The sequence below is a fragment of the Astatotilapia calliptera genome, chromosome 22 (assembly GCF_900246225.1).
Source record: "Astatotilapia calliptera chromosome 22, fAstCal1.2, whole genome shotgun sequence".
NCBI classification, from domain to species: Eukaryota; Metazoa; Chordata; class Actinopteri; order Cichliformes; family Cichlidae; genus Astatotilapia; species Astatotilapia calliptera.
Window position 1 is genome coordinate 12406739 of NC_039322.1, and position 22777 is coordinate 12429515.

Sequence of the window (22777 nt, forward strand, 5' to 3'; positions counted from 1 at the left end):
TTACCTAACAGCTGTTTGGGAATGACCTTGATAAATCCAATGAGATATGAGATGAGAAACAGAGATGATTCAAGACTTTTGCACAGTACTCCATATGAATATATTAGTACATCTTCAGGCCTTTAGCATTAGAAACCTCATAATACACATTTATGTTTACATTTTTTATATGCTATAATTTCTGCTGTGCTGTGTGAGGCATACTAAAGTAAGGCTTTATTGTGATTTATCTCTGTCATTTCCTCCTGTAAGGAAGTCGAGAGTTAAGGAGACACCAGCACACTACTCACACTACTAAACCATATTTATGAAAGCTGGCTGGTTGGTACCAGACTGCACTAAATGCTATTAATGTTTCATTGTTTAAACCAAACTAAGAAGCAGTGTGGACAGTTCTTCATACCCGTGTGTGCTGCATATGGGAGGAGTTAACTTCCCTACCAATAAAATGTTCCTCATTCCAAGAGAGCCACAAAATTAACCAGTTATGTAAATTTATATACAGTATCAAACATGGTAATGATGCTTATAAATTAGGATGAATTGTTTGTAAGAGACACTTGATTGTTTTCAGTGTATCAGGTATCAGTGAAACCTTGGGAAAAGTTCAAAACTTTGTCCAGCACAGCGGTAAAGGAAACACGAATTTAAATGTAAATATTTCAGGTTCAAAGGCACAGGCAGAGACTCAGTAATGTTATTCTGGAACTTTGCACTTACAACGGAAACAGGAATACAAGATCAAGGCTTGCCGCTGGCCCGCTGTTCTCTCTGCAAAGCAGGTTTTAGACCACTTCCTCTTCCTCCCCAGTGAAGCAGGTCTGATGTTTAATCAATGGGGCATCAAAACATTCCCTCACTAACAATTACAGAATAAAAGCGGATGAACTGGCTTGTACAGGACACCTCAGCCTGTTCTCACTCCCGAGGCATAATACACTGACGATTTGTCAAATCCGGAGGAGTTCCTGAGGAACGCGAAAGGTGACCTTCCGCGTTCTTATGCTACGCATGGGTTACGGATGAAATCCAGCAGAATGAGCTCCCGCGGTAATACTCAAGTGTTTTCTGATTTAAGTAAAACGAACATACATATGTAGATTCATTCCAAACAGTTCTCCTGTTTCCTCATTATTACACAATGACTACCATCGTCTTGCAGCCGAAATCAAGACCAGCAAATGCTTTGGTGGGCCTGTGTTAAGTGTAGTCTCAGTTTCCTGTTCTTCGCTAACAGGAGGGGCACCCGGTGTGGTCTTCTGCTGCTGTAGACCATCCGCTCTTCAGAAATGCTCTTCTGCATACCTTAGTTGTAACAAGTGGTATTTGTGTTACTCTTGCCTTCATATCAGGTTGAAGCAGCCTGGCCATTCTCCCATGACCTCTGGCATCAAAGACATTTTCACCCAGAGAAATAACTCCAGCTCACTCAGTGTTTTCTCTTTTTCTGAACATTCAGTGAAAACTCCAGAAATGGTTGTGTGTGAAAATCCCAGTAGATCAGCAAGTTCTAAGATACTGAGGTGAGCCAGCGAGCCCAGCTGGCACCAACAATCATGCCAAGTCATTTAAATCACCTTTCTTCCTCATTCTGATGCTAGCTTTGAACTTCAGCGGGTCGTCTTAGCCATATCTACGTGTCTAAATGCACTGAGTTGCTGCCGTGTGGTTGGCTAATTGGATATTTGTGTTAAACAAAAGTTGAACAGTTGAACAGGTGTACCTAATGAGGTGGCCGGTGAGTGTAGAAGTCAGGGAGTTTGAGAGAACATTCACATTCTTGTTTAAACTTGAGGGGGTGATTATTTCACAAGAAGAAACTAATTATTTTCCAAATCAAACTTATTTAAAATCATAAATGACTCTGCAGAATAAGTGCTATGAAGATGAGATCATAATCCACTATCAAATGTCAAGTATCAGTGTCTTCCCCTGAAGATATTATATGATATTCTCTCTCTTCTCTGAATAGCTCAGCTGAGTCTTTCTTTTAGCTCTGGCTAAGTTTTCTTCCTAGAGACTCAGCCTGTAATCCTAAGGTGGTTTACTGTAATTACCAAAGACATCAAGCTGTTCCAGGGACTCCACTTCTTTAAACGTCTGTGTCTTTCTCCTTAGTGAAGAAAGGCAGGCTTAGTTTTTCCTTTTTTTTTTTTGTTTTGTTAATGTACTATCCTCAAATTAGAACCAGTGAAGCTGACTGGATACACTTAATGATAGAGCCTTTGTCTGAACGCTTAAGTGTAAATAAATTACGCAACTGCACATCATATAATTTTCTGCATTTAAAATAGGAGTGGCATGAAAATAGATCAGCGAGCTGCGAGAAAGTAAGAGGCATCGTTTACAAGCGCTAGTTGTAATTATATGGAGCGCTTCTCCTCATCTAAGTACATAACATCAAAGGAATTTATAGTACCAGTGAGAACATGTAAAACACAAAGCAGTCCAAATATACATGTGAGCTCAACGCAAGAGCTGAGCATATATTACTCACCCCTGTCTAAAGTCCTAACCAGAGTTATTTTACAGTGAGATCACTCATGTGTGACATGACCACAACTTCCATTATTGTCAAGCTTTTCAGTGTGGGAGAAAAAGAGGCTTTAAAATAACCTACACACTTTATAGTGCACAGTGTACAAAGGTAGCAAAGAATAACAAAAACCATTTATGCATGAAAGCCAGTGCGTGTTTGTCGTGGGTTGAACCTTTCCAAAGAAGCTACCTTTGGAATTTTCATCAGAAGTCTGTTGACCTCCAGGAGCTCCTCTAACAAAGCCGCCGTTCTATATTTACAACGGCCTTCATTGTATTTCGGTCATGTGGACAAAGTGGTTACTTTTATGCAGGTGTCGTGGAGCAAACAAGCGTGAATGACAAATAATGTAACAGTGGTGTCTGAAGCCAGGATGCAAAACAGCAACTGGAGCGGAAGGACATTGTAGGAAAATAATAATGTGGGATTATATGGTTTAATCTCTAGTTTAGTTTGTCTATAAGGTAAAGTCATTTCCCTTAATCCCACACCTTCCTGGGTGCAAGTGACAACAGGAAAATAGAGCCTCTGATAGCTTTAGGTAAGAGGTCATATGGCGGGATGTTTTATATGAATTTATGATCACCTAAGTTAGAGTGTTAGTGAATTGTTACATGTTCTGTTTGATCCAGGGCTCTCATATTCTAGATGCTAAGTAGAAAACTTATCTGGGCTGATGTTTCAGTCCTGGCGTCAAAATAAAAGTTTCAAAGCCTTTGTTACTAAATGCAAAAGAGATTGAATAAAACATAATTAAAGCAAATTAACATAAAATGCAGTTACAGCAGTTTTCCTGTAAATCCAATTACAGCGGGATATATTTGCTGTTACTCAACCTGTTTACAGTGTAGGCCTCAAGAGAGGTGGCTCCTTGCAGGGCAGGATGGTTATTAAACAGGACTATATCCTCTTTGCAGGTCTAGCACAGAATTAGCTGTGGTGTAGAAGAAGCAGATCCTGCACTTTCAGCACTGTTGTGTTACTGGGACATATCACAGGGAAGTGCAAGAGAAACATTTTTGACAAGACAGATGAAGAGAGACGGCGTATGGGCTCCTTCTGGAAGAAGATCAGACAGGGGGCTGGACACAAAATGCCATGGTCCAGGAGAAGTGCCACCAAATACCTGTCCGATGGAGGTGGCATCAACTTCTCAGAGGTTAGACAATATTTAAATAAAATGTGCTCGAAAGCAAAGAAGCCATCACCATGCACTTGAATTTTCCATATAATTTTGTTACACAAGAACGTAAAACGTTCAATTCAACGGAATCCGGTCAAATTACATGTAATTAATTGGCATACAGTCAGTTTGTACCAAGCATGTGCTCTTTATTGCTTAATTATATGAGTAAATAAAACTTTTATTTTATATATTTACATATTTTCAGTTTTTTATTTTATTTAACCTTTATTTATACATGCAATCCAATTGTTTCAATATAAAAGAGACTAACTAAACTAACTAAATGAAAATCGCGAAAATTGTTTACACAATATTAAAACGGAAAAATTCAGATGCATTTTACTCATATTTATTTCTTCATATTTATAAGGGCAAATAATGATTTTTACATTGTGGCAAATAAGACATAGCCATTCATTTATATTCATTCATTCAGCATTAGTGACAACATTGTATTCATTCATAAATAATCCATTATAAGACAAGAAACCTTAATGATTGCTAATGTGCCTTGAAAGAGAAATGTGTTAAATAGCATATAGGTCGAGTAGCGTTAAGATACTCGTCATCATATCCACTATTATTATTATGGGAAGAAGAAGAATATCCCGTGTCTAGGAAAAACACTGAAATATGAGTAAGTATACAGACAGCTTTAAGCCCAAAATAAAAATGGTCATGTTGGAAAATATGTCAGCAATTGTAAATATGGGCTACACCGTGGTTCAGTGCATTCCACTTGCATAAGGTAGGCAGGTCTGCTTTACTTTAGCACCTGGACAGTCAGACAGACGGCAGAGGGAGGCAGAAGCGCAGCGGGGTCCAGGTCTCTCCACCTCTCCACGGGCGTGTGTCGTATTTAACAGTTACTCGCGAAGAGCAGAGTCTGTAAAAACACAGTAGTCAAAGAAACCGTGTCCAGTAACTTTGGACAGCTCTGATTTTTCACTTATTTTTATGTGTTGTCGACACTTCCCGACGAGAAGATGAGCGGCGGCGTGACGCGGGCGGTGGAAAAGGGAGAAGAGGACGACGAAACTAAAGTGAGTGATGCTGCGTGACACTGGTTTAAAAGCACTAACTACTAAGTTTAGCGTTGCACTCACCCGGATTTCATACTGGGCACATTTTGGTCCACAATGACATAGTTCCCATTAGACTTCCCAATTTTTAAGAGCAGTTTTTCATATGAAAGCGAAACTTTTACCCGCAAATAATAATAATAATAACAACCTCACATGAACTATGTAAAATAATGTGACGTTAAAGCAAAAATCTATCCTTCCTCATCCTCGTTCACCATATTTGCATCACGTTTCCTTTGCTGAACACAACGCAGACTGTTTTTATAAAGATGGCAAATCTAACAACATCACTTAAGATGAGACTTAGGATCCTTGGACTGATGTCTATATTTCTCTAACAGTGTGGGGACATGATCGTGAACATTTTTAGTAATACTTAATAAAAATTTGAGTAAACCCTTCTACTCACCTTAGACCGCCAACACTGTTAATTATAAGCTACGACTATTTAACTAATGACTCTTATTTTAAATAAATAAATAACTCACCTGTGCTGAGGTACTCAATATATGATGCAGTGTTTACTTTTCTTGTTGTTTACTTAAAAAGTGGAATAATGGCAAAAGATGTGGGCTGACCACCAATGCTGAAGTCACTTCAATCAAGGGACACGACAATAGTGTAGATCACGGGTGGGCAATTAATTTCCCCAAGGAGCTGCATGAGAAACTATTTAACTGGTGAAATTAACCAATATTCATTTCATCTCTTTATAAGCTTCTTAAGGAAATTAATTACCCACCTTTGGACTAAAAACTTGCTGCTGTATCCTATAGAAGCTGCAGAAAGAAATTTGACTACTATAAATAGACTATAAATAATGCTAACTGCAGCACATATATATTTTAAAGCAGAATTTAATAGCACATATGGCAATCCAAACCAAAACTGTGATGCTGCACCTGCATCAACAACTTCTAAAGGTAGTATACTTCTCATGTCACATATAGCAATATTCCTGGTGTATAAGAAATCAAAATCTAAGCAATAAAAGCATTTAAAGTAATTCCAAATGTTCTGTGATTTCAAAGAATAAAAAAATCTCAAGCAAGTCCAGCCACTGTATTGCAGTGCTTCTTGTTGCTTGACTTTAGTTTTATTAATAACTTCGCCTGCACAGAAAAATAAGCACTACCATTGTAGATACACCAATATTGCTCTCATGGGCTCAGGAAGTGGAACGGATCCTCTTCCAATCAGAAGCTGGTTCGATCCTTGGCTGCTCCAGTCTTTCTCAAACTGAGTTGCGTGTGAATGTGTGTGTATGATGTTTACATAGAAAGCACTTACATGTATAAAGAAGTGCTTTTGGGAATGCTTAGAGTGATCAAGTAGAGAAGGGAAGTGCTACACATGAACCTTAACCGTGACCATATACAATAAACTTTTTAAGAATGAACTGATGTGTTCACACAAGGGAAATGTAAACGCTATCAACTCATTAAACACCAGTGAACAATTATTTTGTTTTTGTTTTTTATTACAGATACAGTAACTGTAATCTCTCGAGCCATTGTAGAAGGATGACAAAGCAGGTGACCGGACATTCAAGAAAGTCAAATTTACAGGGAACTCTGAGCGTCACAGCGCTCATTAAGAATGTGCCGGTACTTGTTGGTTTGGTAGTTAAGTAGAAATATGATCACTGGCAATCAATCAGTTTTTTTTCTTCCAACTGTCTTGCGCATTGTTTTCTTGAGATGCTTCCTTGTAGATATAAAATGACAACTATTTATTGTGAATCTGCCAAGTAAAACATTAAACATTGCGTGATGCTGTCAAGATCTCGGTTAAATTAATTTAGTGCTTCAAATCAATGATTTTATACGTGTCGAGTCCTGTTGTGATGCCACATGTGGTGCATGGTGGCAGCGCGAGTGAACAGATAATTTGTTTATAAAGACTCTTGGCAGGAAGCAGAAATCTTTCCCAACAAATGCACTCAGGCTGTTCAAGCTTTTCTCCCTCTACTGATAGATCTGGTGCAACAAATTCATATGAGAACTGTTTGTGGTTTGGAGGGGATCTTGTTTGTGTGGACTGTTCTGAGATCGTTCTTGACTATAGTCTCAGCAGATGCATGCAGCTGAGAAGACAGCAGTGTTTTCACATTCAGTTAAGTAACCGGTGAAATAAATTGCTGAAAAAGTAAATAAAAGCAACCAAATTATTTCATTTTCTGAATTGCCTCTTCACAACCATGCCTGTCAAATAATACGATGTGTTTGTGCTGATATGCTGTGCTTAGTTTTCTCCAGATGTAGTGCTTTGCATTAGGGCCAGACATCTTAATTTTGGTTTAATCTGTCCAAAGAACATTGTTCCTGTCTGTGTTTTGTCCTGCCTCCTTATGTTCTCTATTCTTTTATCTTCTCTTCCCTACCTCATTCCCAAACCGGCTGTGTCAGATTGCTGCCTCTGTTGGAGATTTCTTCCTGTAAAAAGAGACTTTTTCTTCCCGCAGTCACAAAGTGCATCTTCATATGGGGTTACTGAGTTTTTCCCCAGAATACAAAATCTTTACTTTTCAACATAAAGCACCTTGAATTGACTGTTCTTTTCCCCCCGACTTTTCAAAAAGAAAATCCACCAATATAGCCGATATTAGATTATTTTACATCATAAAAATGTATTTTAAGGCCACCTAATGTGAAAGAGTTACAGCTATGACTTTTTAGAATAGGTTTAGTGCCATCAGAAACAATTTAAGGCGGTTTATTGTAGTTTTATAGCTAGAAGTAAAAGTGCAATGTTAGTTTTTTGTCTCAAAAATCTTCCCAGTTTTCTTATTCAGAGAGCCTGAGACCCACAGGTGTCGAACTCCAGGCCTCGAGGGCTGGTGTCCTGCAGGTTTTAGATGTGTCCTTGATCCAACACAGCTGCTTTAAAAGGCTAAATGACCTCCTCAACATGTCTTGAAGTTCTCCAGAGGCCTGGTAATGAACTAATAATTTGATTAAGGCGTGCTGACCCAGGTTGAGATCTAAAACCTGCAGGACACCAGCCCTCAAGGCCTGGAGTTTGACACCCCAGGATAAGAGCCTTTGGGTATATTGTATATTGTGTACTGTATATTGTATATATCAGGCAGAGAAAACATGGGTTTTTTCATCTTAAACATGACCTCAAATAACCCATTTAAATACATTTAGAGGTTTATTTTGTATTAAGTAATGGTAACGGTAATTTAAGGGTAATTTTAGGGTCTCTTGTGTCATGTGTGTGAACATGATGTGAACAACAAGCGCATTCTAGGTAAGGTTGTTATTAAAATACCTTAGCTGGATTCCAATGTGGTTTTCTTAGCTCCACGATATACTTGGAGAGCGACGTGGGAGAGATCGCATGCAAGTCTTTTGTTTGTATTGCAAACACGTCTAAAGGTTATGTTGGCACTACTTACACATCAACAAAAACAACTGAATGACAATGACAGCTGGAAGACAGTGAACCGAGGTTAAAGCAGCACTTAGAAGTTAGTGAAAGAATATGGGGATTTTACATATGTTTGTACATATATCACTAAATCAGAGCACGTGTATATATGACTTTTCCCTATGTTAAACATGAGTAAAAATGCTTTGTTGATACTCTATAAAAGTAGAAACCCCATATTGTTTAAAATTGTGAAAATGGTCCTGCACAACTTTCCAAAGACTAAATATGTCAATTGATGATTTTGTACTGTCCAACAGGAAACCAGAAGATTTAGATCATTAGTTTACTAACAAAAAATAACAAAGAAACCATAAAATAAGCATGTTTAAGAGTCCTTCTTAGATGGTCTGCTGTCTCCTCATTTGACAAAACAAATGATTAGTTGATTGTAAGTTGAACTGTGGCTTCATTATAAGCTTCAAATGGCCACGAAACACGTTATGTAACAGAATATCAGGATTAATATCATTTAGGAGATGTGCGTACTAAGTCAAAGATAGCTGGATAAACATGCACTAACATGAACATATTTGGTCGGTGCAGCATTTGACTTTTGTTTGCATGGTTTTGTTTGCTCTGCACACACGCACCGTGCCAGTAACTCGTTATATAAAGATACTTCATTCATCTCTGTTATGTAACTCTTAACACATTCCTCAGTGTGCTGCAAACTACCACTGTCACTATGTGGCAGATAAATGAGGTCATTCCTCATGCGTACATTAAGATACTAACAGATCAAAGAAATCATTAAATGCCCAAAATTAGCGTGACATTCATACCCATGATGAGTGTATGTAAACTGCTTTCCTTTGTCACATTCATCAACAAAAGATGTTAAAACAAAAGCTCAGTAGGTTCTTATGTTTAGACTCGAGCTGATCATTGTAATATTTGTTTAAATTCAACGCCAACAAAGTTTTTAGTCCACAGTTCTGTAGGGGAGACCGGGGATAGTTGTAATGTGGGTCAGTTGTAACACTTCCAATTTCTCCAATCAGGGCTAAGTTTCAAATGATGTGACTCATCCTGTGCATGCCCAACTCAGTTCTGCTATCACATGTGAAAAATCAGCACATTTTGTCAAACACAGACAATTTAACACCAAAAAAAGTAATTTGTATGCCAAAAAGTAAGTTTTTCTACTTCATTTCAATTTCTAATAGCATTATCTGCTTTGCAGTTAAACTCATCAAACTTAAATTATGTTATTTGTATGTCTATGGGGATATATTCTGTGTAGGTCTTTAGTGCTAATGTTTTAGCCATTGGCTGTAATGTTAGCTAGTTCATGGCTATAGGAGTCTGGGTCAGTTGTAACAATAATGCAGATGTTACAACTTACCACACTATTACTTTAACTTATATTAAACAAGTTGGGGCAACGACATCAGCAGAGAGAGGTTCACTGGTCGCTTTTGTATATGCGGTTAATGCCATTGGCAACACAATTCCTCCACTGTTTGTGTTCCCACACATACATTATGCAGACCACTGTGTCAGAGATGGACCAGTAGGAAGTACTGGTAGTGGAAATAAATCAGGATGGGTGCAAGAAACAGATTTCCTCATCTTTCTGAAGCACTTTGCAAACCACACCAAGGTAAGCCATGATAAAAAGTAATGGAATTGCGATGCTGGTGAACAACTACATTTTTTCAGGTTCATTGTTATGTTCAAAATTGGTGCAAGAGTTGTAGGTTATAATGCCCACTGAGCCAATGAGGCCAAACTCAAGGAAGACCAACCAAAATTAATGAAATATTCAGTTGCAGAAAATTCCATAACTTGTCTTTTTTGGGGGTTTGGGATATGTTCAAAAGCTAGATTTCTGCATTCTGTCACACACACACATAGCTACATTAATGGCTCTAAGTGCATTCATGTGTTGAATAAACAAAGATTACATATTAATATTTTGTCAGTACCCTTATTTCATTGTGTTACATTTCACCCCAGGATATGTTACAACTAACCCAGACTATGGGGTTAATTGTAACATTTCACTCTTTGTGTTTGAGACCATACCATGCAATGGGTAATTGTGTTGCAGAGAAAATAGCTGCACTATTTAATAGCAGAGACATGTAAATACTTTGCATTACATTTTGAATCCACTACCTTAAAAGAGCTCCAAGTTACAGACAGAAATGTCAAAAATGTTACAACTATCCCCGGTCTCCCCTATAATCTAATCAGTGGAAATGCTCCCTCCAGTTTTTTCCATGCTGTATTTAACATCACAGTCCTGCAGGGAAGCTCTGAACTGCATGCCTCCTTGAACTGGCGCTCTCGCTGTAGCTCTGACGGGAGAATAATCTGGAGGGGGGGGGGAAAAGGGTTGGGCAGCTGATGCAGCCTCGCCCAGCCATGTAAGGCAAGACAGCCGTGGCTTCCCATGTACTTAGTCACACAGATAGAGACAGTCTGGATCGCAGCTGCCTGATCATCCCCGGGAAAAGTCCTAGACAACTTTCTCAGCCCAGGTAGATGTAAGTGTGATTCTTTGTGAGATAAAGTGGCATGGTGATTATTATCATGGTGATTATTATGAGGGTAAAGTCTGTGATGGTTCTTGTGGTTGTAATATTTTGCTTTTGCATGGTGAAGTATAGAGCGGTGGTTGGCAGATGATTCATTTAGCTTTGTCTTCCCAGTAGACCAGTCGATACATGATCTCTGCAAGGAAATTCTTTAAATGAACATTGCCGTCTGTTTGATCAGCACGATTTCTCCGAAAAGCAACCACCAAACTTTTATTATTCAATCTGAATTGACCTGATTCTGTTAAGTTTCTTCTCACCTCCTGCGTGCTAGCAGCGGTATTTAACTTGTTACATAAAAGTAATTGTAAAAGTGACACCTCCTATTTGTCAGTTGTTTTCTTGTGTCATGAAAAAAATGATTCAGCTTTCATTGTATTAGCTCAATATTCTTTGGGGATTATTCATGAGACGAGTCTATATTAATACCTATAATGTGTATGGCGTGCGCGATCTGGTGGAGCAGGATTTGCGGATAACAAAAACTTGTTTTAAGCAGATAATTACGTCTTCATTCATAAGGTGTTTAGCCTGTTGCTTAGTAATAAAACACGTCTGTTTTGACTGGTAGTGGAGATGGGTAGGTTTCACACATGGCTGTGAACTCGGGGGGTCTTGCTGTGAGTTACTGCTCGGCCTGGTTTTCCCTTTCCAATGTTTTTAGCTTGCTTCAATGATCTCTGAGTGGCTGATCCTTTATTCGGTGTTGCTCTATCCTTTCACTATGACATCATCTCCAGATCAGTGAACGGCAGTCATGGAGGAGTTAGTTGCCCCCTTGGTGGGACGCTCCTCTATTGATTGTGTAAGGTCACCGGCGATAGAGGGATGCTCTGGTAGCCCAGACTCGTATAGGGGAAGCTGTGATGCCACCTACTAATCAGTACTCATGAGTCAGGCTGGACAGATTTATAAACAGCTGTTTTCATGTCTCCTGTGAGTCTGTTCCAATAATGATGATGTGATCTGCAGTGTTGTTGAGTCTTTGATCATCTCAGCTTCAGAGATAATGACTACCTAATTCTGCTCCGCTCCGCTTACACTGTCCAAGTCCCCCTCATGCTTTTGTGTTCTGGTCTGAGATAAGCCAATCTTAATCTGCTCAGTTAACAGTTTTACGGGTTTAGGAATAATTAACTATTTTGATCACTGTTAAAAAAATGATCTCCATTAAATAAAATTCTTTTTTTCTTTCCTCCAGTCAAATTACTTCTTTTCTTATATAGTAGTAAACTCCATATCTCCACAATATGAGCTGTTTTCATCCTTTTATATGAATCACTGAAGTTACACCCTCCACTAAAGGAGGTAGAAAGAACTAGAAATGCATACAGTAGCTTTGGCACCTCTCAGTATTCCACTTCCATTGTTTTTTATGCTGAATGCAGGACATTAGAGACAGAAAACAGACTCTCCCTTTGGGCTCTCTGCTGCTGCTCAGTTACACAGTTAAGCTACAGTTTGTCTTTTTACCAGAACCTTTATCTCAGCACTTTGTTTGCATTTTTGCATTTAATGTTTCACGTCTTTATTAGTGTCACAGCACTGAGATTCGTAATAATTTGTTTAACTAGTAACTAAATTGTTAGTAATTGTTAATGCCGTTGTGCTCTCACGCACCAAATCGAAAAGTTCGAATGCCACGTGGTTAAGAGTGCTGTTCTCATAGCCAGAACTGTGACATCACACAGTGCCAAGAGCAAAAAAAACCCAAAAACTGCCTGAAACAAAACATTTAGCACAGTCTGAAGCATGAGCTTTTGGCTGATTACTTGCAGACTGCTAGTTCTACTTCATGTTGCACAAAACAGTTATTTAATGGTGCTTTGTTCCATGCCTTTAAAGGAAAATCAATCAACTCCCATAGAAAAGCACGTCCCTCAGTGGCTCTGATATGATCAGTTAAACTATTTTCATGAGCTTTCCCACCTTATGAAACAGTTATATTTGTAAAGATAATATTTCTTTGTGCAAAAAAGGCTACTTGACTTTGCACGCTCTGGGTTCTTAAGGCTTTGAAGTTATATGAGGTCAGGCTTTTACAGAAGCCCTGAGCTGCACAGACAAGCCTGGAGAAGCTGCTCTCCCAAGTGTCTGCCTCTTTGTCTCAAGAGTGGAAGCAGATTATTATCTGCACTGTAAACGCACAGAGCAGATGAAAGGTTTTTTTTTTTAAATTATGTTCATTAAAAACGTGAGTTAGCTCATGCCCATAGAGCAGATACATGTAGATAGTGGAGCTGTGTAGCTCTGATGATGTGGAACTATATCGAACAATCTGTAAATGCAAGTCTATGCAAGTCATCCAGTTTAGGAGATAGCTGTACAAATCTTTTAAATATAACAAAATTTAATGGGACATTTAGATTTAAATTCACAAACTACCCTGGCAAGTGTATCATTCTGCAGAAAAGACCATCTAAGACCCTTGTGCTAGTGGCAGGCTTTATAACAATGATGGTGTCTCCACTCGGCTAAGCTGTGATGTTAGCAAAGTGCACACTTACTGGCAGGTGCAGACAGAAGTTTTTACAAGCAACAACTTGCAACAAGGCTTTGGGACTTTTTAAGTGTTGGGGTGATTCCTGAAAAGAAACTTTGCAGCTGAGTTTTCTTTATTTTCTTTCTGGCTCTTTGTTCGCCATAAAGAGAGTGACATCTGGTTTCCTAGCATTCTGTCTAAAGCAGATATTTCTATAGGTGATACTTTTAAAACATAACACTGCCAGCTCCGCCCAGGGTGTGCCTGTCCCATGATCCTGCCTGCGTCTCTGTTGAGAGCAAAGCCCTCGAGGTGTCCCTCCCTCAGATCAAAGTTTCAGACTTGGCTTACCTCTCACCGCCTCTGTGCTGATGGTTTTCAGGTGGCACAATCGCGCTCTGAGAGCTGCCATTCAAGCTAAGCCATTTGTTTGAATTGCAAACAGAGAACTGGTCGCTTACGTCAGTAGCCAAATGTGTTCCCCACATTTGATGCGTTGTTTAACGTGGCATGTTCATGCATGCACCGAAACACTCCAGAATCCGAAATCTGTTTCCACTCAGTCACACAGTTTCATTTTATCCCAGTGACCATCGTGATGAGCAGCCACTAATCAACAAACCACCAGCAGTCAGTGGGTGTACCCCCAACTGCCTTGCCACAGAATTACTGGAAGCCTGACACGGTTAAACGGGATTTCACAGGAAAGAAGGCATGGCTGACTAATGAATTTGCCAGTTATTGTATGTGAAACAAAATCTGTAAGAAAAAAGAGCAAAATATCTTATTCTAGGATGTGTTCTACTTTCCATCTGGTTTTCTTGACTAAAAGTGCCTTTCAAGTTTAAACCCCGAGCTTGTTTAGGATTACACTGTGTCCCTTATATCTCGAGTATGTGTGTCCATGTGCTCACAAGTAATGCTTTCTTAAAGCTGACGACAGACTGTGGTATGTAGAGTACGTGTCAGTGCCTCTCAGGTGTCATTTTCACTGCAAGCAAATTAAAGGTGTGTAAGTAGGAACAATGTGTGAGAAACATTACTAAATTATTTCAAAAGCATGCTGGGTGCCACTGATGAAACAGGGTGGTATTAATAGTGAGAATATTATAGAACAAATAGCGTGTAAATGTAAAATATGATTCAGGTGGAGTTTTATGGCATTCTTTTGCAGAACCAGAGAGGGAGAAACATCTGGTTCTTTGCTCTCTTTGCATTTTGTGAAACACAAGCATCTCAAATGCTTGTGAAATAGCTAAAATACCTTTGTGATGGAAAACAGGAGGCTGGAACTGGAGAAACATATTTATGTGGGGATCAGTAAACCAGTGAACAGCAGCTGTAAACATCTGGTGTACGCAATACAAGTAAACAAATCAGCATACCTCAAACTCATGCTATTAGGAGTGTTTGAACTAACTCAGCATATTCTAGCCTTTTGTCATAATAGTAATAGTTTTGGGTATTTACTACAGGATTACAAGTTCAAGTTTTTAAACTAAACGAAGAAGACAGTTACAGTGCAAGAGCTTTATTTTTGCCTCAGGCTCTTAAGCTGTGCGCCATTTTTGCAGCTACCTGTTGCCCTCTGTGGTCACGCCCACACGGAATTTAATTAAGGCCACTGATGACAGCGTGCACAGCAGAACCACAAAGCACACAGTGTTTTCACAGGAGCTCGGCCTACACAATGTCTTAGCATATTAAGCACTCCATATGCTCATATACTGTAGGGTGGGGACAAACTATACATGAGCTATACACTCCAGACATAGTGGATTTGGAGATAAGATAAAAATGAACTGTTACGTAGCTCACCAGCAATTAGAGTGTTATCCTTCACTTTCAGGGGATTTTGTTTGTCAAAAGGACTAAACCGTTTGTTTTCTTTGCATACTTGGACTAAAGCAACACAAATACACCTTCATCCTACTAAATGGGTGTTCCCAAGGACAAGTGCGTGTTTTTACAATATTAAGCATTTGTTTGTTATGTGGTTTGACTAAAATCACAGGTGGGTTTAGCTGACTTTCTCGGGTGAGTTAAATGTATTTGTGTCTATGTTTGTGGGAGAAAAAAATGAAAAGTACCCCTCAAAAACGAATTACTACAGCAAGTCACACTGATTAGCATGTGAGCGTAGATTAAAGAGTCATGATCAGCACACAATGACACGTACTTCCAGTGAAAGAGTACTCTCACTGGCGGGAGTGTCTGCCTTATTAGGACAACAAGATGCAACACTATTGCAGCAATAACTGGCAAGGACAGTTTAAGGAGATGATCCACACAAGGGCACATTTACTGGGATTCCTACTGCCTCATTCAGAGAGCAGAATTAACTAGAACTGAACTGAAATATAAGTAGGCGATATATCAAAATAATAGAATAGAATAGAATAGTATACACATATATAACAATATCTACAAAATAGAATGCAATGCACTGCAGTAGATTCAAGAGAAGAGGTCACATCTCTCGGATCAAACATAAGGCATGATGCACTGATCAAAACAAACCAAACAGAACAGATACTATAAAAATGAGTGGGACAGACTAGAATACAATAGAAGAGATGGACAGTTACAGTGAATTACGTTGGCCATGAGTTATGTTAGTCAAACCATCTGAATCTTTCTGGAATTTCCAGTGTGTGTGTGTGTGTGTGTGTGTGTGTGTATTATATAAACTTTAGTTTATAAAAGCCTGCATGACAAATAATCTCCGTATTTTCTGTTTCCGTTGCCAAGGCGACACGTTGACTCTGGAGTGACTAAGCAGTCACGGATGTTTTGAGTTGTGATATTTTTGTCCCTGACTGGTCAGCCTTGGTTTCATTTTCTCCAGTGTTTGATCATAATCACCAGACTTGGCCACGAGGGCAGAGTGGAAATGTTTCCTCATTGGCGGTTGCTAGGCTTCACAGTTTAGCTGTGTGGCATCCAAGGAGAAACCTCAATAAAAACGCTCTCTCTCTCTGGCTTTCAGCTCCACCCTGTCTTTCAGTTGAGACTTTCATTTTGAGCCCTGCTTCATTTCCCGATGCTTCATTTAGCACATCTTATCTCATCTTTCATTTCAGGACCGTTGCAGGCAGCTTAGACTCAGCTTACAACGTCGAGACCAGACAGGCAACACCTCACAACAGCACAACAGTAAGGTACAACTTCTTTTTTTTTTTTTTTTTTTTTTTTTTTTTTTTTTTTTAAATGACATCAGAAACAGCTTTATGCGACATTACGTGATGGCATCAAGTAAGGTACAACTTCAAAGCAGTTTTAAAACTATTTGTTAACTGAGAGAAAGAGAGGAATGCAGAATGGGAAGTTTGATATATACATATGAGGGTTTGTGTTTGTTTTTGTTTTTTTATACTGAATGTAGGAGAGCACCATAGAATTTGCGCCGCCGCAAAAACCTGAAGGGCAGGAAGACGAAGTTGAAGTCAGACCTCACATAGAAGTTGAAGTCATCAAAGTATGTGAGCTTGTTTTGCTTGCTCATGTTTATTGATAAAGTTTGAGCAACTCAACACTTCAGTTTTAACTGAACTACAGTCATATTATCTAACATGCTGCGGTCACTGTGTCATCCAGTTTTACCTTGGAAAAAACCCACCGGAAGAAAGCGTCAAGATGCTTACGGACGAGGTGTCCCAGATTCAGGAGGTCAGTGTGTGGACAAGTCAAAGCTGAAAAGCTATTGGTGGAAAGCAGAGTGTGTTTCTTTAAGCACAGCGTTCAGCTGTGTCAAGGGTATACCTGTGGTTCTGCATAGTACACATCTTTTTAATGCCTGATGTGTTTTTGTATTTAGGTGAGGTATTGTCTGAAGACTCTGAGACAGCAGATGGCAGCCAGGCAGAATGGCAACAACAACCAGGTACACACCCTCTGCCTCAGAAACAGTTCAACAGATTATCTTTGGTCCGGCAATTTGGAAGAATAGTGATTTTAATGCCTTAAAAGGATCAAAAGGTTAAGTATATTACAAGTTATGTATATATATGTGCTGCATATAAGGCTAATTTCCTCCTCTGACCAAACAGTAAAGATCTACAGTAAATATCTACCAATTTTACAAGATCTACATGACATTTATAAAATAAAATAAAAAGCTTTTTTAGATGAGCTTTGCCCTTAAAATAGGTGGCAGCATCTAAGTAAAATGCAAATAACCGAGCAGAGTTAGTGGTTAACAATAGCCTCCATATAAATGATAGAATATTTAAGCAAGAGTTACAACTGGAAAATTACTTGCCTAGTTTAGATGTTATTTGGCAGGGTTTCGATGTGAATGCAATTTCTTTAAGTTGCAAAGACAGAAATATCTGCCTGTATCCTTCAGTTTAATACCAAATGCATATCAGATAAAGAAGATGTTATTATTGAGCATAAACTTGTAACTGCATTTGAACGTGGGTAATTAGTTGATAGGTGTATTTAGTGCAATTTAATTTAATGTAATGTTTTTAACATGGGACTATAGAAAGTGACCTTTGAGTGCAGTCACTCCAGGACCTGCAGCTTTTAGAGCTTCATAGGTTGCAGCTTGGTCTTTGTGAGTGTTGAACTGTGCGTGTGGGTCACCTTCTCTTAACCTAAGAGGCTTACGAGACCTGCATGGCCTTTAAAGCAGACATATGGAATACCCAAATTATGTAACACCTTAGTGCTCCTGCTTCTTGGTTTAAACACAAACACAGCGTATCACAATATTAATTGTGTAGACCTGAACTGTTCCATTTTATGTGCAGCTTTTTCCGCACTAATTCCTCCTCCCATTTGCTCCTTTTTCCTATTCAGCGTCCAGCCAATGGCTTCAGAGTCAAAGCACCCACCAGCCAACCAGGTGTCATCAATGCCAACGGCGTCCACACTGATGCTTACGTAAGCTCGCCGTAGTTTGCAGAATTATCTGACCTCTTCTGAGGCGCTCCCGTGTGTAGCCTTTATCATTTGATTATTCATCAGTCTGAGATGAATGAAATGGGGAAATGGAAGAAGTCACTTTCAGCTGCAGTTCATTTGAATGCATTCAAAGTTTTATTCAAATGACAGTCGTGATGGAAAAAAATGCCTGTCCCTGCAGCAGTTCCTCATTGATTCAAACCAGACAACTGCCTGCTTTTGTAGAGAAAATGCTACCCAGGCTTTCATCAGCTCATAACAAAGCTTACCACACACACACAAGATATTGTCTTTCCCATGCATTATTCTCGACTTGGCGGATCATAACAACTGCTGTAATTCAACACCATCTACCAAGCAAGCAGTGTTGGCGCTGCAAGAAAGCTTGTGTGTGTTTGTGTGTGTGCATGCTAGTCAAACCCAGTATCTTCTATGTATCGTATATAGGTAAGGTAGGATCAATTTACACTTCCCTTTAAGTGGTTTCAGATTGTATCACAGTGCATTAGATGTGTTGTGTCTCCGGTAGAGGAAACCATTCTGTCTTCCCAAATAGGAGCCTTGAGTTAAAAGATTATCTGAGTAGAGTTTAACAGCTCCTTGTCTAAATGATTTTGTTACCTCAGGCTAGACCATGCAGCCTTGTAAACACAAAGCAAATGGCCTATCAGCAGCCTCTTTTATCAGTTTGTTAGCCCATGTTGAGCCCTCTGGTTCAAGAGGCTTGTGAGATTAAATCTAATTGAGCACTTTCTTTGTGTGTGTGTGTGCACTCTCAGGTTGGGGATAATCAGGAGGAGAGTGCGAGGCTCAGAGAGGTGACCAAACGCCTGTATGCTCAGCTGAAGGAGATGGAGAAGCAGCATCAGGAGGAGATCGACATACTGCAGGTCTGTATCAGGAGATGAGTAACGTGACACAGCTTCCTGTCCACTGCAGCTATGACTCACCCCTCTGATGCTCTCTTGCTCCTTTAATCGTCCTTGTTATCTGTCAGTGTTATCTTTGGATTTCATCCCTCATCTTGTGATCCTCCACTGTTTGGATCTTTGCTCTGCAGTACATTCATCTGTCAGGACATGTAGGGGCACCGCCCGAAGACAAACACTTTACTTTACATATGCAATTCTTTACTGTTAGTGACTCCAGCGAAACAAAATTACGCAACAGGAGGATATGAGACATTATTTACTAGGAAGTTATCTAAATCATTAATTTTTTTGACTGAATTCAGTTTAGACAGAAATAGCCGAGAACAATACATTTAAAAACAAAACATACAGTCACTTATCAAGCTAAAGGGGATCAATTATCCTGATTTTTTATATCAAATGTACTTTGTTACAATGAAAGTTTCAAGTGGTGAGGTCAAGTATGTACAAGCAATACCTGTGAGCCAGCAGCTCAGGCTTTAGACTGCATTAAATGCTCAGTTTCAGCATTTTTGTACTCGTAGCTCTGTGTGGGATCATAGAGGGAGGATATCCTTAATATGGTCATCCAGGGCACACAGATCTGCTGTTTAACCTCATGTTTGTGATCAAGAACACGTAAAACTACTCTAGTAGAGTCCAAGAATATTTTTGTATGCATAACAGGTTCTCTTTAATGCTGCCAGGAGAAATTAATAAAGCTTAGAATCATTAATTTAGCATTTCTAAGAAGCCCTAAGGAGACAGATTGGATACCTGTCCCGAGGTATACGCCGCCTCTCACCCAGTGACTGGGACAAGCTTCAGAATAGATGCATAATTTCTGAGCAGGCACTGTTTTGCCTGAACTAGTTCAACACTTTGAACATCTCATGTAACAAAAAGCAATAAAAAGGTGCAAATAAAATGAAACTGGGGGGATTCCAACTAAGCCGCATTTTCTACTCAGGTGGCAACATGAGTGAAAAAAATACGTGGAGTTACAATTTGTTAATTCAGCTATCTTAGGGATACTAACTGTGGCAGTGAATCGGCCTTATCAAATCAATGAAAACCAGACTCAGGTCAAACTTTATATTATAGCACACCAGAAGGAAGTTCTCACACTTTGATTTTCCTCTCAGGCCGAATCAAACGAGTATCAGGCACAGCTGGCTGAGCAGACAGAGCGGCTGCAGAAGGCCGAGGAGCAGTCTGCAGAGAGAGGTCAACAGGTGGAGGAGCTGCAGAAGCTGCTGGGAAACATGGAGATCGAGAACGGCATCCTCAAAGACAAGATGGCTGCAGGAGAGGCGGAGCTGCTGCAGCTTAAAGCAGGCGGAGAGGAAGCAGGAGAGAAGGAGCAAAGGTAAGACTGCACGCAGACTCATAAAAGAAGAAGTTTCTAATAAACCAATAATGAGGAAAGGCTCTGCCCAGAGAGCATCTTATAAAATCTTATCTGATTGATGTTGCGTTATTTAAGGGAAAGCCACTTTTATGTCCTGCAGTAAAAGAGAAATACATCTTTTACTCACGTGCTTGACTGTATATAAGCTTTCTCATGTATCTGCTTTCAGGTGTGCAGAGCTTGAGAAGGAGGTGGCTGTCCTGAAGGAAAAGATTCATCATCTTGACGACATGTTAATGAGTCAGCAGAGGAAGGTCCGCCACATGATCGAACAGGTATTTATGCACATAAGGATGTTGCCTGGTGGTGCATAGTGTACACAGACACACACAGACTTGCAAGCTGCCCATAAACACACACACACACACACACACACAGGAAGCCACTAATGAGAAAATGTGATTTCTGAGGAGGCGGCCACATGAAGTAGAATTGATTTGGGGGGATGAAGCCAAGCGGAAGCATGTGGTGAAGCAGAACCGCTGGTGATAAATAAGTGATGATGCATCTGCTTCAAGCAGACAAGCATCTTGTGTTATTCATACGGTCTCTTATTGTTTGTTTGTTGCATCTATAACGCAGCTCCAGAACTCCCGCACGGTTCTCCAGGAGAGAGATCGAGCCATCAGGGATCTGGAGGAGAAGGTGGCTTTCCTGGAAGCAGAGGTGAGGAACTTTCTAAAAAAAAATGCAAACAGGCTGAATCACTGAATTTATCTCTGTTTTCTTTTGTTTTTAAAGCCTTTCTTTGCTCAAAAGATGATCAAAAACAGCTGTAGCTTTCTTAAATGAGCTTTTTAAATCTCATGATAAAAAGAGTCTATTATCCCCTGTGTTGTTCCTTAAACATGGCACACATAAAAGAAGGTGGTGCTCAAAAAAATGCACTTTTTGCTCCTGGCTGTGCCCAGGCATGTTAGAAAAATTCGTTGGCCTATTATTTCAATGAAATTATATTTTTTGCAATTATAGATTTACAAGTTCATCAGAATAAATTAGGTGTTGGTCACAGAACCATAAACAGACTATCGATGTCAGGTTTTTGTCGTTTTATGGGCTTTGCCAACAGTAGGAAAATATAAAATGGCTTTGTTGTTTGAAGTAAAGCTGTGCCTGTGTCAAGCCGAAAGAATGCGCCGTTTAACGTCGTTAATCCCGTTCCTGTTTACAGAACAAAGAAATGCATGACCACATGGAGTACTACCTGGCAGGCCAGGATCTTCCACCCTCATCTACTGAGAACAAACCAGAGGTTGTTTACAGGTGAGCCATCACTTCCTAACTTACAGTCCTTTCTATTAGTCATCCTACAGTCAGATGTCTAAAATAATCTCTTAACATTTCTTTTTCTCCCCCACCTCTGTGCAGCAAACCGCTGACACCGACAACTCAGAGCAGCAAAGCCCTCCCATTCATCAAAGTCATTGAGATCAAATCATAATTGGAGAGACAACCAAAGGAGTTAAATACTGTGTACATATTTATATATTTAACCATATATGTAAAATGCAGCTCTGCAGTGATTTTCTTTTAATTGTATTTTTATAAAGGCTGTTTTAGCAGACCTCACGCACATTCTGTCGATACCTCGTTGTTGCTTCTAGGGCTGTTCTTTGTACCTTCTTTTGGTTTCCTCAAAACAAACAGGGATCCATGCAGAATCTGAATAAGCTGTTTCAACAGGTCAAACTATAAGGCGTGTCAGTTAAACGCTGTTGCTAGTCTAGGGTCGAATGCACGAATAATCACAGTGATTTTAGTGTTTTCATGATCACAGTCACTCTCGGGGTTCAGGGTCAAATTCCTCAGTGCTTTGCACCACGTTGCCAATAGCAGGCGTGCGGTTATGATGTCAGCAACAAAATTTGTTTCACGCTTAGCTGAGAGACTGGGTCAATCGTCATACTATTTTGATTTAAGTTTGACCTTGTTTTAGCTGCGCAGTGACAGACTAACTGCCTCAACGTGCTTATTGTACAGGCCAAGCATGTTTTGTGCTAAAAGGTTATATTTAATTACGCTTATTTTTGCTTGATTATTAACATAATTATGCATTGTTCGCATTGACTTTGCTGCTTCTTCCTGTCAAATACCTTGTTGCACTCCAGGATGCATATTTTTAGAAAGTTACTTTATACTGTGAAGAGTGTAGATACCCTGAAGTTCAGTCTGCGTCACTTTTCTGTAAACTTTGTCCAGTTTTATTTAAATTTAATAAAAGAAATGGTTTATTTGACTCAGTTGATTTACAGCGCTTTTTTTAAAAAATCA

At 39.5% G+C, this 22777-nt stretch overlaps 2 protein-coding genes across 6 annotated transcripts in view; one reads left to right on the forward strand and one right to left on the reverse strand.

Moving 5' to 3' along the window:
* Positions 1-22777, reverse strand: part of efna3a (ephrin-A3a) — a 400882-nt gene that overhangs the window by 67734 nt on the left and 310371 nt on the right. The window lies entirely within an intron of this gene.
* tuft1b (tuftelin 1b) lies at positions 3402-22742 on the forward strand. 3 transcript variants are annotated; one of them, XM_026157350.1, is made up of 13 exons: positions 3402-3698; positions 4712-4768; positions 16357-16434; positions 16659-16751; positions 16871-16942; positions 17091-17156; positions 18080-18163; positions 18964-19074; positions 20241-20464; positions 20676-20781; positions 21089-21172; positions 21678-21769; positions 21875-22742. In XM_026157350.1, exons 1-13 carry the CDS (start codon positions 3588-3590, stop codon positions 21945-21947), a joined length of 1251 nt encoding a protein of 416 aa, XP_026013135.1. In that variant the 5' UTR covers positions 3402-3587; the 3' UTR covers positions 21948-22742. The 3 variants fall into 3 exon arrangements, with proteins under 3 accessions (XP_026013135.1, XP_026013136.1, XP_026013137.1); XM_026157351.1 differs by lacking the exon at positions 4712-4768; XM_026157352.1 differs by lacking the exons at positions 3402-3698; positions 4712-4768 and adding an exon at positions 10659-10740 and having other exon boundaries at positions 16357-16429.

What these genes read in the sequence shown, in the direction of transcription:
- tuft1b (XM_026157350.1), top strand. Translation starts at nt 3,588, where the DNA reads ATGGGCTCCTTCTGGAAGAAGATCAGACAGGGGGCTGGACACAAAATG. An exon ending in GTGGCATCAACTTCTCAGAG is followed by an intron (nt 3,699 to 4,711) that starts GTTAGACAATAT and finishes CCCGACGAGAAG; the next exon opens with ATGAGCGGCGGCGTGACGCG. An exon ending in AGGAGATCGACATACTGCAG is followed by an intron (nt 19,075 to 20,240) that starts GTCTGTATCAGG and finishes TTTTCCTCTCAG; the next exon opens with GCCGAATCAAACGAGTATCA.